The following is an 18,847-nucleotide window of genomic DNA, read 5'->3' as shown; positions in this document are numbered from 1 at the left end:
AGGACTGACATTTTTACAATGTTGAGTTCTTATCCGTGGACTATATAGTATATCCCTTTATTAACATCTTTTAAAACCTCTCTGTTATTGTTTAAATTTTTGTGTTGAGGTCCTCATCATGTTTTATTAGATTTATTCCCTGGTATCTGGTGATTTTTGAAAGTCATCTAAATAGTATAGCTTTTCTTTGTTTTTAAAAATTAAAAAATTTTTAAAAAAAATTTTAGAGAGAGAGAACATGCAAGTGGGTGAGAAGAACAGAGGGAGACAGAGAAAATCCTAAGCAGCCTCTATGCTGAGAACTAAGCATGGAGCCCGAGGCAGGGCTTGGTCTTACACCCTGGGATCATGACCTGAGCTGAAATCAAGAGTCGGACACTCAACCAACTGAGCCACTCAGGCACCCCGATAGTATAGCTTTTTCTTAACAGCTTTGTTGTAGTATAATTTACCCACTATGCAGTTCAGCCATTTAAAGTATACAAATGACTGGCTTTTAGTATATTTACAGCTGTTCATCCATTGCCACAATTTTTGTACATTTTTATTACCCCCAAAGAGGCCCTGTAGCCCTTAGTTATCACCCTTCACCCAGTTTCCCCTACTCCCAAGCCCTAGACAACTTATCTACCTTTTTTTTTTTTCTATAACTTTGTTTGCTCTGTGTTCCATTTCACATAAATGGAATCACACAACATGTGGTTCTTTGTGTCTGGTTTTTTTTTCACTTAGTAAAATGTTTTCAAGTTTCCTCCATGTTGTGTATAGATTTGCCGGTTCTGGGGCACTTGGGTGGCTCAGTCTGTTTAAATGTCCTTCTTGAGCTCAGGTCCACAGTTTGTGACTTCGAGTCCCACATCGGGCTCTTTGCTGACAGCTCAGAGCCTGGAGCCTGCTTTGGATTCTGTGTCTCCCTCTCTCTGCCCCTCCTCCACTCATTCTCTCTCTCTCTCTCTCTCTCTCTCTGTCTCTCTCAAAAAAAAAAAAAAAAACATTAGATTCACCTATTCTGGACGTTTCACATAAATAGAATCATATAATATATAGTTCTTTGTGACTGGCTTTTTTCACTTACATTATGTTTTCAAGGTTCATCCATGTTGTAGTATGAATCAGTACTTTTTTTTTTTGCCAAATACTCTTCTTTGCCACAATTTATATATGTGTTTGTCAGTTGGGTTATTCTGTTTTTGGCTGCTACAAGTGATGGTGCTATGGACATTTGTGTACAAGTTTTATGTGAATATGTGTTTTCAATTCTTTGGTGTATATTCCTATGAGTGCAATTGATGGATATGTGTTTAACTTTTTAGGAACTGCCAAATTGTTTTCTATAGTGGCTATACCAGTTTACATTCCTACCACAAGTTTGTGAGTGTTCTAGTTTCTCCACATCTTTCCAAACACTTGTTACTATCTGTCTTTTTGATTTTAGCCATCGTAGTGAGTATGAAGCTGTATCTCACTGTGATTTTAATTTGCATTTCTCTGATGGCTAATTATGAGGAGCACTTATCTTTTCATGTGCTCATTGACTGTTTATCTTTTCTTGAGAAATGTCTCTGCAGTTCCTTTGCCTATTTTTAAATTGGTCTTTCATCTTACTATCAAGTTGTAACTTTGTATATTACAGATGTGAAATTCTCATTAGATTATGTGATTTGCAAGTATTTTCTCTCATTTCTGTGGGTTGTCTCTTCACTCTCTTGGTGGTATCTTTGAAGCATAAATTTTTTTTATTAAAAATTTTTTTAAATGTTTATTTTAATAAATTAATTTAATTTATTTTTGAGAGAGAGAGAGAGAGAGAGAGAGAGAGTGTGAGTGGGGAGGGGCAGAGAGAGAGGGACACACAAAATCTGAAGCAGGCTCCAGGCTCTAAGCTGTCAGTAGAGCCTGACATGGGGCTCGAACTCACGAACTGTGAGATCATGACTTGAGCTGAAGTCGAAAGCTTAACCAACTGAGCCACCCAGGTGCTCCTGAAACATAAATGTTTTCAATTTTTTTTTTATTTTAAAGTTTTATTTATTGTTTTGAGAGAGAGAATGTGCTCATGCATGAGTACAAGCGGGGCAGGGGTAGAGGGAGAGGGAGAGGGAGAGAGAGGATCCCAAGCAAACTGCATTGTCACCGTGGATCCTAATGTGGGACCTGAGCCCTGAACCCAGGAGATCAGGACCTGAGCCAAAACCAAGAGTTGGATGCTTAACTGACTGAACCACCCAGTGGCCCCAAATGTTTTTAATTTTGATGATGCTCAGTTTATCTACTTTTTTTTTTGTTGGTTATACTTTTTTTGGTGTCCTATCTAAGAAACCATTGCCTAAAACAACTCACAAAGATTTGCACCTATATTTCCTTCTAAAAGTTTTATGGGATTAGTTCTTATGTTCAGGTTTTTATTTGTTTGGAATTAATTTTTGTAAATTATTAGGTAGGGGTCCAGCTTCATTCTTTGGCATGTGGATATCCAGTTTTTCCTAGCATTATTTGTTGAAAGGACTGTTCTTTCTGCACTGAATTATCTTGGTAACTTGTTGAAAATCAATTGACTAAAGTTGTGAAGTTTCGACCCTTCAGTTAATTTCATTGATCTGTTATGTCTATCTTTATACCAAGTCCACACTGTCTTGATTAGTGTAGTTTTGTCGAAAGGTTTGAAGTTGGGAAGTGTAAGTCTTCTAACTTTGTTCATTTTTTTTTCAAGATCATTTTGACTATTCTCATCGAGTCCTTTACATTTTCTGTAAATTTTGGGATCAGCTTGCAATTTCTGCAAATGGATTAGCTGGAATTTTTTTCTTTTTTAAGATTTTACATTTTTTTAAAATTAAAAAAAATTTTTTTAAACATTTTTTTTATTTTATTTTTTGAGAGAGAGAGATAGAACACAAGCAGAGGAGGGGCAGAGAGAGAGAGGGAGACACAGAATCCAAAGCAGGCTTCAGGCTCTGAGCTGTTAGATGCAGGGCTCAAACCCACAAATGTGAAATCATGACCTGAGCCAAATTCAGAGGCTTAACCCACTGAGCCACCCAGGTGCCCCAAACTTACTTATTTTAATGTCTGACTGAAAACTCTATTATTTGCATCCCTCAAGAGTCTGTTTCTCTTGCTCATTTTTTCTCTTGGTTCTTTAGTCAAATCTTGTGTTGGTCAATGCCAGGTTATTTGTAGAGAAAAATTTGAAGTTGAGGGTGATGTTTCTGTAGTGAGGATTTGCTGTTGCTTCTCATAGGCAGCTAGGCTGAAACATTACAAATCGTAGATTACTTTAATTACAGATTAAAATGTTTGGAAATTTGGCCTCATTTCAAGGGATTGGTCTTTTTCTGGTTTAGACTTTCTTATAAGATAGCCAGTGTGGGTTGGTATTAGTTTTGCATTGCTGCTGTACCAAATTATCACAAACTTAGTAACATAAAGTAACACAGGCTTATTTTCTTATAGCATTGGAGGTCATACATCTAAAACCAGTCTTATATAAAACTAAAATGAAGGTGTCAGCAGATCTCTTTCCTTTTGGAGGCACCAGGAGAGAATCTTTTCCTTGCCTCTTTCACCTTCTAGAGGCTGTCCATATTCCTTGGCTCTTAGCTATATTGCTCCAGTCTCTGTTTCCATCTTCCCATTGTCTCTTCTCCTAACTTTGATCCTCTTACCTCCCTCTTCTTTTTTTTTTTTTAAATTTTATTTTTTCAACGTTTATTTATTTTGGGGACAGAGAGAGTCAGAGCATGAACGGGCGAGGGGCAGAGAGAGAGGGAGACACAGAATCGGAAACAGGCTCCAGGCTCTGAGCCATCAGCCCAGAGCCCGACGCGGGGCTCAAACTCACGGACCGCGAGATCGTGACCTGGCTGAAGTCGGACGCTTAACCGACTGCGCCACCTAGGCGCCCCTTACCTCCCTCTTCTAAGGACTCTTGGGATTATGTTGGGTCCACCAAGATAATCCTGTATATTTGCCCCATCTGAAGATCCTTAACTTAATCACATCTGGAAATTTTGGGGATTAGGACAGAATTTGGAGAGGTCTTTTTTCAGCCTACCATAGAGCCCCATCATAAAACCTGAGCTTTGTGGCTCATCCTATTCATTAGGTCTTAAACTCCCAAGTTTTTCCCTCTCAGGTCCCCACTTCTACTAAAATCTCTGCTGGGTTTCTTGTCCTGTCATCCTCTGCTTTTGGGCAGGGAGAAAGAATTGTCAAATGTTGGACTTGGTTCTCTGAGGATACCCTGTTCTATCATAAATTCTCACTATTTGGTTTGCTCTCCAAGGCCTTCAGACATGTCCTGTTGTTTTTGTTTTGTTGTGTTTTGTTTTCGACCATCTTTTGTTCTTAGTGTGGAAGGTTGGTCCAAATAGCCTAATCTTCTATTTAATCACCTTTTTTTTAAAGCATTGAAATAAGTGCATTTTGCCAAATCTTATCTCATTGTATGTTTCATTTTCCTTATTTTGCACCTTTAAAGATTTAATATTGCCTACTTTATTTGTTGTATGATTTGAACTACAAGTGAAAATTTTGATGGCCAGTTTGAGTTAGTTTCTCTTCAGTGAATAGGGACTTGGGACAGTTCTCTTAGTTTTAAGGGTGAAGTTCTGTCATTTGTTGTTCAAGCCAGTGTGTTAGCTGCCCAGTCTCTATTATAGTGGTCATATTTGAAGAACTTAAAGCTAAGTAAATTGAAGTAAATTTAACATACACGTGGAAGTGGATTTTGTCTGCTTCTTAGATGCCTATTCAGATAAATATGGAATAAAATTTATAGAGCTTTTCCTTACAGTGTTGCTTTCTTTCAGTATGAAGGCTTAGAATCATCTTTGAAGGATGCCAGCTTTGAGAAGGAGTCAACAGAAGCGCAAAGTTTGGAGGTAAAAACAAATAATACATATAATTATAAAAGATGGGGGTGGGGCACCTGGGTGCCTCAGTCAGTTAAGCGGCCGACTCTTGATTTTGGCTCAGGCCATGACTTGATGGTTTGTGAGTCTGAGCCCTGCATCGAGCTCTGCTATGTCAGTATGGAGCTTGCTTGGGATTCTCTCCTTCTGTCTGCCCTTCCTCTGCTTGCATATGCATGCTCTCTCTCTCTCTTTAAAATAAATAAATAAACATTAAAAAAAAAAAAGCCGGGAGAAAGATTCTTACTGAATAACAAATTTCAAGAACAGTGTATCTTCTCAAAACTATGTTAAATGTGTAAGAGCATTTCTAGATGTTAAAACTTAAATAAAACATTAACTATAAGAAATAGAACATTAGTATAAAATATTTTAAACAATTAAATATTTTATAAATATTTAATTTTATAAATTTTTAATAAAATATTTAAAAATTTGAGCTCTCTTGCTAACTTGTTTTGAGTGAGGCATATTCAGTTTACCAGTTTACTAGAATCTAAGGCCATATACAAGCTCTTTATTCTTCATTCTTGAGAAATATATTAAGGTAACCATCCCTTTTTTTGACCCAGTTTTCTCTAGAAAGGAAAAATAGGATTTGTTTTCATAAATTTAGGAGTAGCTGGCAATAAATTATGTAAATTATGGTAGTACTTGCCTTTACTTCATTCCCAGTGTATCAAGAGCTGACTAGAATTAGGCCAAAGTTTTTTTGTCTTTTTTTTTTAATGTTTATTTTTGAGAGAGAGAGGATGTGCGAGCAGGGGAGGGGCAGAGAGAAGGAGAGATTGAATCCCAAGCAGGCTCTGCATTGTCAGCGCAGAGACGTGAGTCTTGAACCCACAAATCGTGAGATCCTGACCTAGCCCAAGTCAAGAGTTGAGCTGGATGCTAAACTGACTAAGCCACTCAGGGCCCCCTAGACCAAACCTTTAAGCAGTGATGTTCTGGTAAATGTTTAACAGCTGGCTCTCTGAAAAGCCAGAGTCCTTATTTGTAGCATTTGCTGGGTTCGATTGTGTAAATATTCCCAGTTTCAAGGTACCAACATGATGTTACTGAATGTGGAGTTTGGAAGAGATATGTATAGTCAGCTCTCCTGAGCCAGGTATGATTTGGCCAGTAGTAAGAAGGGAAATACTAAAAATTTGTCATTTAGCTAAGCTGCAACAAATTAAGGTAAATAATAGGAGTGTCTTATTACTGGTTAGAGTTGGAAGTGTTGTAAAAAGCATACTAAAATAAAGTAGAAAACAATGGACTTAGTACCTTTGGTGTACATATTTAGTTAGTGCAGCTTGGCTGTTATGAATCACTGATGTCCAAAATCATCAGAAAGTCTATAAGTATAACAGTGGATGTTAACTCACTGGAATTAAAATAAAAACTAAAAAAGTCTATAGGTCATGTTTCAGAATTAACTAGTAGAGTCCAAAAGAAGTTATGAATAGAATTCCAAATGAAATATATTTCTTAATCTTTTCCTTCTTCATTTGTTACCTATTGATATCCTCAAGAACATGTTGAAATTATTTTATTTATTGACCTGTTTTAACTACTGTTCCAGTAGTAACTTACTAGTTTGATTAAAAAAAAAAAAAAGGAACTGTATAAGGAATTTAGCCGGCTAACAGAAGAGCAAAAACTGGGCAGCAAAAGCATTTATTCAAGTTTGGTAGTATTGTGGGTAAAATAAAACACACCAATTTATTTTTAAGGCATTGAATTTACATGATCTAGCAGTAAAATTAAAATGAACATTTTGGAAGTTTTTGTCTGATTTTAGTAATTTGAAGAACCATGTAGTGTTTATTTTTAAAATTGGTAAATGTAATTGAGCATAAACTATATGTGATAGAATTACAAAAATTTCATGGTTGAATTGGTAGATAAAATCGAAACAATAGACTAATTTTGACTCAAATCTGGGAATTCATATAATCAAGTAACCAAATTTGGGAAAATATATAGAAATAAGTGTTTTAACTACTATAATATAGTATGTACTTGTTCTTTCTTTTTTCTTGGCTTCCATTAAATTCTTTGAATCTTTTGGTTTTTTTTTTTAAACAAGTTTGTTGAAGGATCACAAATATCAGAGGTATGTTTGTTACAGTGTTTAAAATCAAATTGGAATAATTCAGTGATTAATCATTTAAAATTAAAAAGTCCCAGAAAATATGTCATAATTCAATTCAGAATATTACTATGAAGCAATCTTGATTAATTTTTTAGTTTATTTTTTATTATATCTTTAATTATATTAAATCAGACTTCTCATTTTTTCCTTTATAATGCTTTAGAGCAGAGGTTGGCAAAGTATATTCTGGGTTCTACACCTGTTCTGTTTTATTTTTGTTTTTTAATTTTTTTATTTGAGTGTAGTTGACACAAATGTTACAACATGGTGATTCAGTATCACTATACTTTAATGCTATGCTCATCACAGGTGCAACTACCATCTGTCACCTTACAGTGCTATTACAGTCTCGACTATATTTTCTGTGCTATACCTCTTATTGCCATGATTTATTTATTCCATAACTGTAAATCTGTATCTCCTACTCCCTTTCACCCATTTTGCTTATCTCCCCACTGCCTTTCCTGTGGCAACCATCAGTCTGTTCTCCGATTTTATAGATCTGATTCTGCTTTTTGTTTATTTGTTTTGTTTTTTATTTTTTATTTATTTTTTATTTATTTTTTTTAACGTTTATTTATTTTTGAGACAGAGAGAGACAGAGCATGAACAGGGGAGGGGCAGAGAGAGAGGGAGACACAGAATCCGAAACAGGCTCCAGGCTCCGAGCTGTCAGCACAGAGCCCGACGCGGGGCTTGAACTCACGGACCGTGAGATCATGACCTGAGCCGAAGTCGGATGCTCAACAAACCGAGCCACCCAGGCGCCCCTGTTTTGTTTTTTAGATTCCACATATGAATGAAATCATTTGGTATTAGTCTTTTTCAGTGTGACTTATTCCACTTAGCATAATATCTCTAGGTCCATTTACATTGTCACAAATGGCAAGGTCTCTTCCTTTTTTATGGTTATATGATATTCCATTTTGTATATATACCACATCTTCTTTATTCATTCATCCGTTGATGGACACTTAATGTTGCTTCCATATTTTGGCTATTGTAAATAAGGGTGCAATAAACATATGGGTGTGTATATCTTTTTGAATTAGTGTTTTAGTTTTCTTTGAATAAATACTCAGCAGTAGAATTATTGGATCATATAGTATTTCTGCTTTTAACTTTTTGAGACATCTCCATACCGTTTTCCACAGTGGCTGTACCAGTTTACATTCCCAGCAACAGTGCACACGGGTTCCTTTTTCTCCGTATCCTTGCCAACACTTGTTATTTTTTGTCTTTTTGATTTTAGCCATTTTTACAGGTGTGAGATGATACCTCATTGTAGTTTTGATTTGCATTTCCCTTATGATCAGTGATGTTGGGGATCTTTTCATTTCTTTGTTGGCCACCTACGTGTCCTCTTTGGAAAAATGTCTATGTAGGTCCTCTGCCATTTTTAATCAGATTGTTTGGTTTCTCTACTTTTTTGTAAACAAAATTAAAAATTTTTTTTTTTTTTTTTTTAGAGAGAGAGAGTACACGCAAGTGCACGAGTGGCAGAGGGGGAGGGAGAGAGAATCTTAAGCAGGCTCCATGCCCAGTGTGGAGCCTGACATGGGGCTCCATCTCACGACCATGAAATCATGACCTGACCTGAAATCAAGAGTCGGACACTTAACCGACTGAGTCACCCAGGTGCCCCTGTAAATAAATGTTATTGGAACACAGTTATGCTCATTTATTTACATAATGTCTTTGCTTTCTCACTACATGCTCAAAGTTGGGTTATTGGGACCGAGACTACATGGCCTACAGGCCTAAAATATTTACTCACTGGCTTTTTATAGAAAAAGTTTGCTGACCTCTGCTAGTATTGCTGTTATTTAAATATTATAAAAATGAACTAATATGTAAATGAAATTTATTTAATTTGAAATATATGTATTTGATTATACTCATCTGCTTTATCATAACCAAAAAATCCTATGTCTATCTTACAAAGTTGGCTTTCTCTTTTAGGCAGTCTATGAAAAGCTGAACAGCTCTAAATCTGAACTTGAGGATGAAATACTTTTTCTGGAAAACCAATTAAAAGAAGAGAAATCTAAGCATTCTGAACAAGATGAATTGGTAAGGTATTTGTGTTTGAGGAGACTGCAGGAAAAGGAAATTTATTGAGTTTAAAAAACTTAATAGGTATCAGTTAAAGTATTATATGTACTCTAAAAAACCCAAAAAAATACAGAAGGCTGTTAAGGGGAGAGTAAAAATTTCCAGATCCAGTAGCTTTTTTATTTGTTACAGGTTACTGTTACCATGTTAAGTTTCTTGTGTATTCTTACAGAAATTTTCTATGTGTACTATGGAAGTAGCTTACATAAATAAAGTTGAATTATCACATACTTAGTGGATTTTTTTATTGTTCATAAGTCATTTTGAAAACATTTTAACTTTCTTTTATTTGTTATTTTAAAATCTGTAGTAAGGAAGATCTAGATGTGTGTGAGATTATTTAGTAAGATGTGATGTTAGGGGATTTATCTTGAGCCTATAGAACTTAAATGTTATGAAGAGTAAACATGAAATGAATTACTGTTGTCTAACTTTCATATAAAATCCCTTTAAGCATATGGCTGACAAGTTTTCTTAATTTTAAGTCCGCATTTTTTGAGTGAAAGTGTTAGGATAACAATATATCTAAGATATATGGCCTCTTGGAAACCAAAAAAATTTAGTGAATACTTGTTTATAGATTGATACTGTCTTTCCAGATGGTGGATATTTCAAAAAGGATACAGTCTCTAGAGGATGAATCAAAATCTCTCAAATCACAAGTGGCTGAAGTAAGTTGAATTAGTCTAGAAGGTCTGTTGCTTTTGAAAATCATTTTAATTTTATTATTTTATGATTCAAGAAAGAGATATAATACTAGAATTTGAGATGTAGGTGTCGTAGATATAGTTCTTTTATTGAAGGTACTTTAGGAAACTTCATTTTATTTTATTTGACAAGTATTTATTGAGCTCTTGCTGTGTACCACCGTTGAAAGTGCTTGGCACTTACCATTAGTGGATAAAATAGAAAAGCTCTCAGTAAGTTTAAATTCTGTTAAGAGAGGCAGATAATAGATAGACAAGGAAGATGGCAGCGTAGGAGGATGCTGGGCTCACCACGTCATGCTGACCACTTAGATTCCACCCACATCTGCCTAAATAACCCAGAAAACTGCCAGAAGACTGGCAGAATGGACTCTCTGGAGCCAAGCGTAGACTAGAGGCCCAGGGAGAGGGTAGGAAGGTCGGAGAGGCAGTGCGTGCTACATGGACTGGCAAGAGGGAGTCGGGGCAGTGGAGGGGGAGTCCGTCCGGCAAGGCAGAGCTCCCGAGTCTGGCTTGCAAAAGCAGAGGGGCTGGACAGAGTGAGTTCTGACAGCCAGTGGGACTTAACATCTGGAATGTTAATAGTCAACAGCTCTGCTCTCAGAGAGCGGGGAGGGCAGGACAATGCCGGGAGAGAGAGTTGCTGAGCCCTGGAAGACAGAGTTCAGCTCGGCTGGGGAACAAAAGCTCTGGGAAGCGCCATCTCCCTCTCCCATCCCCCAGCCGAAATTCCAAAGGGAAACAGTTCCCATCACCGAACTTGCTTGCACAGCGCAAACTCCCAACCCTGTGCTTCTGTGGATCCATCCCTCCATTGGGTCTGACTCCCTCCTGGTGCCGCAGGGCCCCTCCCACAGGGGACAACAACTGCAAAGCGAGTAAGCCTGCCCTTCCCGCCCTGTGCATCTTGTGGATCCACCCCGGCTAATATGCCAGATCCCATCAAAGCAGCATCACAAGCCTGGCAGTATGCAGGCAGCCCAGACAGGGGCCACACCACTCCACAGTGGGTCCTGCCCCTCGATGAGGGGAAGATAAGGTACACACCAGTCTGACTGTGGCCCCAGCGGCAGCCTGGGGGCAGACATCGGGTCTGACTGTGGCCCTGCCCACCAACACAACTTTCTCCGGACAGCACAGGGGAGGTGCCCTGCAGTTTGGAGCTACCTCAAGGACTACCCAAGATGATGAAATGGAACAATTCTCCTCAAAAGAAACTCCAGGAAGTAGCGACAGCTAACAAATTGATCAAAAATGATTTAAGCAATATAATGGAACATGAATTTAAAATAATAGTCATAAAATTAATCTCTGGGCTTGAAAAAAGTATAGAGGACAGCAGAGAATCTGTTGCTACAGAGATCAAGGGACTAAGAAACAGGAGGAGCTAAAAATTGCTATAAATGAGGTGCAAAATAAAATGGAGGCGACCATAGCTCGGATTGAAGAGGAGAGAATAGGTGAATTAGAAGATAAAATTATGGAAAAAGAGGAAGCTGAGAAAAAGAGATAAAAAAAAATCCAGGAGTATGAGGGGAGAATTAGAGAACTAAGTGATGTGATGAAACGCAACAATATCCGTATAATAGGGATTCCAGAGGAGGAAGAGAGAGAAAGGGGCTGAAGGTGTACTTGAACAAATCATAGCTGAGAACTTCCCTGATCTGGGAAAGGCAAAAGGCATTGAAATCCAAGAGGCACAGAGAACTCCCTTCAGATGTAACTTGAATCTATCTTCTGCACGACATATCATAGTGAAACTGGCAAAATACAAGGATAAAGAGAAATTTCTGAAAGCAGCGAGGGATAAACATGCTCTCACATATAAAGGGAGACTGATAAGATTAATGACAGACCTATCTACTGAAACTTCACAGGCCAGAAAGGAATGGCAGGAAATCTTCAATGTGATAAACAGAAAAAATTGCGGCTGAGAATCCTTTATCCAGCAAGTCTGTCATTTAGAATAGAAGGACGGATAAAGGTCTTCCCAAACACAAACTGAAGGAATTTATCACCACTAAACCAGCCCTACAAGAGATCCTAAGGGGGATTCTGTGAGTGAAATGTTGCAAGGACCACAAAATACCAGAGACATCACTACAAGCATGAAACCTACAGACATCACAATGACTCTAAACCCATATCTTTCAATAATAACACTGAATGCAAATGGACTAAATGCTCCAACCAGAAGACATAGGATATCAGAATGGATAAAAAAACAAGATCCATCTATTGTTGTCTACAAGAGACTCATTTTAGACCTGAGGACACCTTCATATTGAAAGTGAGGGAATGGAGAACTATCTATCATGCTACTGGAAGTCAAAAGAAAGCTGGAGTAGCCATACTCATATCAGACAAACTAGACTTTATTTTTTTTTTTTTAATTTTTTTTTTTCAACATTTATTTATTTTTGGGACAGAGAGAGACAGAGCACGAACGGGGGAGGGGCACAGAGAGAGGGAGACACAGAATCGGAAACAGGCTCCAGGCTCTGAGCCATCAGCCCAGAGCCTGACGCGGGACTCGAACTCACGGACCGCGAGATCGTGACCTGGCTGAAGTCGGACACTTAACCGACTGCGCCACCCAGGCGCCCCAGACAAACTAGACTTTAAATTAAAGACTGTAACAAGAGATGAAGAAGGGCATTATATAATAATTACAGGGTCTATCCATCAGGAAGAGCTAACAATGATAAATGTCTGTGTGCCGAATATGGGAGCCCCCAAATATATAAAACAATCACAAACATAAGCAACCTTATTGATAAGAATGTGGACTCTAGTACTCCACTTACAACATTGGATAGATCATCTAGACACAGGATCAATAAAGAAACAAGGGCCCTGAATGATACATTGGATCAGATGGACTTGACAGATATATTTAGAACTCTGCATCCCAAAGCAACAGAATATACTTTCTTCTCAAGTGCACATGGAGCATTCTCCAAGATAGATCACATACTGAGTCAAAAAACAGCCCTTCATAAGTATAAAAGAATTGAGATCATACCATGTACATTTTTAGACCACAATGCTATGAAGCTTGAAATCAACCGCAGGAAAAAGTCTGGAAAACCTCCAAAAGCATGGAGGTTAAAGAACACCCTACTAAAGAATGAATGGGTCAAGCAGGCAATTAGAGAAGAAATTTAAAAATATATGGAAACAAATGAAAATGAAAATACAACAATCCAAACGCTTTGGGATGCAGCGAAGGCAGTCCTGAGAGGAAACTACATTGCAATCCAGGCCTGTCTCAAGAAACAAGAAAAATCCCAAATACAAAATCTAACAGCACACCTAAAAGAAATAGAAACAGAACAGCAAAGACACCCGAAACCCAGCAGAAGAAGAGAAATAATAAAGATCAAAGCAGAAATAAACAATATAGGATCTACAAAAACTGTAGAGCAGATCAATGAAACCAAGAGTTGGTTTTTTGAAAAAATAAACAAAATTGATAAACCTCTAGCCAGGCTTCTCAAAAAGAAAAGGGAGATGACCCAAATAGATAAAATCATGAATGAAAATGGAATTACTACAACCAATCCCTCAGAAACACAAGCCATTATCAGGGAATACTACGAAAAATTATATGCCAACAACTGGACAACCTGGAAGAAATGGACACATTCCTAAGCACCCACACACTTCCAGAACTCAAGCAGGAAGAAATAGAAAACTTGAACAGACCCATAACCAGTGAGGAAATTGAATCAGTTATCCAAAATCTCCCAACAAATAAGAGTCCAGGACCAGATGGCTTTCCTGGGGAATTCTACCAGACATTTAAAGCAGAGATAATACCTATCCTTCTCAAACTGTTCCAAAAAAATAGAAAGGGAAGGAAAACTTCCCTCATTCTATGAAGACTCATTCTATGAAGCCAGCATTACTTTGATTCCTAAACGAGACAGAGACCCAGCAAAAAAAAGAGAACTACAGGCCAATATCCCTGATGAATATGGATGCAAAAATTCTCAATAAGATACTTGCAAATTGAATTCAACAGCATATAAAAAGAATTATTCACCATGATCAAGTGGGATTCATTCCTGGGCTGCAGAGTGGTTCAACATTCGCAAATCAATCAATGTGATACATCACATTAATAAAAGAAAAGATAAGAACCATATGATCCTGTCAATCGATGCAGAAAAAGCATTTGACCAAATTCAGCATCCCTTCTTAGTAAAAACCCTCGAGGAAGTCGGGATAGAAGGAACATACTTAAACATCATAAAAGCCATTTATGTAAAGCCCACAGCTAATATCATCCTCAGTGGGGAAAAACTGAGAGCTTTCTCCCTGAGATCACGAACACGACAGGGATGTCCGCTCTCACCGCTATTGTTTAACATAGTGTTGGAAGTGTTAGCATCAGCAATCAGACAACAAAAGGAAATCAAAGGCATCAAAATTGGCAAAGATGAAGTCAATTTTCGCTTTTTGCAGATGACATGGTATTATACATGGAAAATCTGATAGACTCCACCAAAAGTCTGCTAGGAGTGATACGTGAATTCAGCAAAGTTGCAGGATACAAAATCAATGTACAGGAATCAGTTGCATTCTTAGACACTAATAATGGAGCAACAGAAAGACAAATAAAGAAACTGATCCTATTCACAAGTGCACCAAGAAGCATAAAATACCTAGGGTTAAACCTATCCAAAGATGTAAAAGATCTGTATGCTGAAAACTATAGAAAGCTTATGAAGGAAGTTGAAGAAGATATAAAGAAATGGAAAAACATTCCGTGCTCATGGATTGGAAGAATAAATATTGTTAAAATGTCAATACTACCCAAAGCTATCTACACATTCAATGCAATCCCAATCAAAATTGCACCAGCATTCTTCTCAAAGCTAGAACAAGCAATCCTAAAATTTGTATGGAACCACAAAAGGCCCCGAATAGCCAAAGTAATTTTGAAGAAGCCCAAAGCAGGAGGCATGACAATCCCAGACTTTAGCCTCTACTACAAAGCTGTAATCATCAAGCAGCATGGTATTGGCACAAAGACAGACACATAGACCAATGAAATTGAATAGAAACCCCAGAATTAGACCCACAAAAGTATAGCCAACTAATCTTTGACAAAGCAGGAAAGAATATCCAATGGAAAAAGTCTCTTTAACAAATGGTGCTGGGAGAACTGGACAGCAACATGCAGAAGGTTGAAACTAGACCACTTTCTCACACCATTCACAAAAACAAACTCAAAATGGATAAAGGGCCTGAATGTGAGACAGGAAACCATCAAAACCCTAGAGGAGAAAGCAGGAAAAAACCTCTCTGATCTCAGCTGCAGCAATTTCTTACTCGACACATCCCCAAAGGCAAGGGAGTTAAAAGCAAAAATGAACTATTGGGACCTCATGAAGATAAAAGCTTCTGCACTGCAAAGGAAGCAATCAACAAAACTAAAAGGCAACCAATGGAATGGGAAAAGATATTTGCAAATGACATATCGGACAAAGGGCTAGTATCCAAAATCTATAAAGAGCTCACCAAACTCCACACCCGAAAAACAAATAATGTAGTAAGAAATGAGCAGAAAACATGAATAGACATTTCTCTAAAGAAGACATCCAGATGGCCAACAGGCACATGAAATTGCTCCTCATCAGGGAAATACAAATCAAAACCACACTCAGATATCACCTCACACCAGAGTGGCCAAAATGAACAAATCAGGAGACTATAGATGCTGGTGAGGATGTGGAGAAACGGGAACCCTCTTGCACTGTTGGTGGGAATGCAAAGTGGTGCAGCCACTCTGGACAACAGTGTGCAGGTTCCTCAAAAAATTAAAAATAGACCTGCCCTATGACCCAGCAGTTGCACTGCTAGGAATTTACCCAAGGGATACAGGAGTGCTGATGCATAGGGGCACTTGTACCCCAATGTTTATAGCAGCACTCTCAACAATAGCCAAATTATGGAAAGAGCCTAAATGTCCATCAACTGATGAATGGATAAAGAAATTGTGGTTTATATACACAATGGAATACTACGTGGCAATGAGAAAAAATGAGATATGGCCTTTTGTAGCAACGTGGATGGAACTGGAGAGTGTGATGCTAAGTGAAATAAGCCATACAGAGAAAGACAGATACCATATGGTTTCACTCTTATGTGGATCCTGAGAAACTTAACAGAAGTGCATGGGGGAGGGGAAGAAAAAAAAAAAGAGGTTAGAGAGAGAGGGAGCCAAAACATAAGAGACTATTAAAAACTGAGAACAAACTGAGGGTTGATGGGGGGTGGGAGGGAGTGGAGGGTGGGTGATGGGTATTGAGGGGGGCATCTTTTGGGATGAGCACTGGGTGTTGTATGGAAACCAGTTTGACAATAAATTTCATATTTAAAAAAAAGGCAGATAATAAAAAGTTAACAAAATTTGCTAGAAAGCACATAAAAGGTTAAAAGAGGCTAAATCATTTGTCCAAGGTCACATGGCAGGGTAAGTGGCAGAGCCTTGACTGGACCCTGGTAGCCTTTTTTCTGGTAGCCTGTACTGTCTTTCCTATTAATATTGTCATTTTTTTTTTTTTTACTTTAATTCCATGTTTTAGGGAGTATGTATAAAAAAGTTATAATATTAAATTAATTCCTATAAGCTTGATATGTTGTGTTTTACTTAGGCCAAAACGACCTTCAAAATATTTCAAATGAATGAAGAACGACTTAAGATAGCTATAAAAGATGCTTTGAGTGAAAATTCCCAACTTCAGGAAAGCCAGAAACAGGTTTGTACTCTGTAGGGACTCTTTAACTGTGACTACATAGTTATAAATGTTCTGGGCATACTCATGACTGACCCATCCTGGGTGCAAGATTAGGCTTTCCCCGGAAAGCAGGAAAGGAGGACAGTCTCCTGTATATCCTTTGATATGTCTTTTATATAGGGTGCAAAAGTGTATACTCCTGTTACCTTTTTCCTCCAGTAGTGAAAACGAGCCAGGGCAAATTTTAATAATCACAGCAAATAGGATTAGGACCAACTCCTTAAAGCCAGAGGGAAGGAAGGCAGCGAATATCCATGAGAATGATTGAAGCTATGGGTCCGGGGCCTAAAGATAGAAGCAGTTCTGGTGGTTAGAGCAAATGAGGATTTAGCTTCTTCCTTCTTCATATGTAGAGATACTCCCACACACCCACATATATTTACTGTCTCACTATTCTCCCAATACAGTTAAATTTTTTCCATGGGACAGTTTTTCATTTGATTGTATTATTTACAGTTCTCTAAATGTTGTAGCTAAGCCACGTGATGTGCTCTTACTACATGTTCTGTTTTACCCAAAATTTTATTTGCTCTAGGGTTAGTTTTGTTTCCTATATACCATGGAGATCTGTCTTCTGGAGATGCTGAATAACTTTGTGCATTCAAATGCTTTGTTAATGTACTAATTTTATTTTTTTCTTGAAGCAATCCTTCCTGAGGCCTTCCATCCTCCTGGTCCAATAGGAACTTTTTCTCTAGGTCTGTTAATGATTCTGTTGTCCTGAGATTTCACTTCACTCCCATCTATTCCCTTGTCTTTCTCCTGTGTTGGATCTTCTATTTCCTGTATCTAAGACTTGCTCTTTTGTGGTTAATTTTCTTGATTAGCTTCCTGAGAGATAGGTATAGAAGGTAACTTTTAAAAACTTTGCATGCCTAAGAATGTCTTCTCTCAAGGTTATTGACATTTTGGTTGGATATCTTCTGGATTGGAAAAGTTTTTTTTCTTGAAATTTTGATATTGGTCCATTGTCTTCACTTTCCAGTATTGGTTTTGAGAAGTCAGATGAGATTTGGATTGCTGAATCTTTTTGTGATCTGCTCTTTTCCTCCCTGAAAGATTTTAAATATTTATTTATTTTGAGAGAGGCAGAGAGAGGAAAAGAGAATCCGCTCGGAGCCTGACATAGGGCTCAATCTCAAAACTGTGAGATCATGGCCTACGTCAAAATCAAGAGTCGGATGGACGGACTGACTGAGCCAGCCACCTGTTCCATCCCAGGAAGCTTTTATATCTTTCCTTGTTTCTAGTTCTCTGAAATGTCATGATGATGTGTGAGTCTTTTTTCATACTCTTAATATGGAAACTCTTGGTTTTGATTCAGTTCTGGGAAATTATTTCATGCTTTTTCTGGGATTTTTTGTATGATTATATAGTAGTTATTTAAATATGTCCTCTTGGGCTGTGTGGGTGCCTCAGTTGGTTGAGTGTCTGACTCTTGATTTTGGCTCACGTCATGACCCCAAGGTCTTGGGATTGAGCCCCATGTCAGGCTCAGGCTGAGTGAGCGTGGAGTCTGCCTGAGACTCTGTCTCTCTCTCTCTCTCTCTCTCTCTCTTTCACTCTCTGCTCCTCCCCTGCTTGTATGTGTGCATGCACGCACTCTCCCCTGCCCCCACCCCCAAAAGATGTCCTCTTTGTTTTCTTTCTTTGCAAGTTTTGTTGACTTATTCTCCTATATTTTTTCAATTGTAAGTGGTCTTTTTTATTTTGTTTTTGCCTTTTCTTTTTTTTAATGTTTTTATTTATTTTTGAGAGAGACAGAGCACGAGTGGGGGGAAGGGCAGAAAGAGAGGGAGACACAGAATCTGAAGCAGGCTCCAGGCTCTGAGCTGTCAGAACTGTGCCTGATGCGGGGTTCGAACTCCTGAGCCTCCAGATCATGACCTGAGCTGAAGTCAGACATTTAACAACTGAGCCACCCAGGTGCCCCTGTTTTGCTTATGCCTTTTTTTCATTTATGGATGCCGTGTCTTAGCTTGCTGAGGATATTGTTATTATTATTATTTTCTTTTTTGAAGTGTTTTTCAGTTCCCTGAGTTGTTTTGTTTACTTTGAATTCCTTTATTTTCTGTTTTGGTCTATGTCTTTTATCTATGAGTTTCTTTTTTTTTTTTTTTTTTAATGTTTGCTTATTTTTGAGAGAGAGAGAGACAGTATGAG

At 38.0% G+C, this 18,847-nt stretch overlaps 1 protein-coding gene across 12 annotated transcripts in view; it reads left to right on the top strand.

Moving 5' to 3' along the window:
- Window positions 1-18,847, top strand: part of MIA2 (MIA SH3 domain ER export factor 2) — a 115,338-nt gene that overhangs the window by 45,284 nt on the left and 51,207 nt on the right. For 7 of the 12 annotated variants that reach the window (XM_086709870.1, XM_086709867.1, XM_086709874.1 and 4 more), the window contains 5 exons: window positions 4,812-4,883; window positions 6,988-7,014; window positions 9,016-9,126; window positions 9,768-9,839; window positions 16,541-16,645. In XM_086709870.1, the coding sequence (XP_086565996.1) occupies window positions 4,812-4,883; window positions 6,988-7,014; window positions 9,016-9,126; window positions 9,768-9,839; window positions 16,541-16,645 (387 nt within the window). The remainder of the gene's footprint in view (window positions 1-4,811; window positions 4,884-6,987; window positions 7,015-9,015; window positions 9,127-9,767; window positions 9,840-16,540; window positions 16,646-18,847) is intronic. The other 5 variants (XM_086709869.1, XM_086709880.1, XM_086709875.1 and 2 more) reach the window with 1 other exon arrangement.

This window comes from Puma concolor, chromosome B3 (genome assembly GCF_028749965.1).
Source record: "Puma concolor isolate L17-30 chromosome B3, mPumCon1.1.hap2, whole genome shotgun sequence".
NCBI lineage: Eukaryota > Metazoa > Chordata > Mammalia > Carnivora > Felidae > Puma > Puma concolor.
Note: the sequence above shows the minus strand (reverse complement) of the source record. Positions and strands in the feature narration are given on the sequence as shown.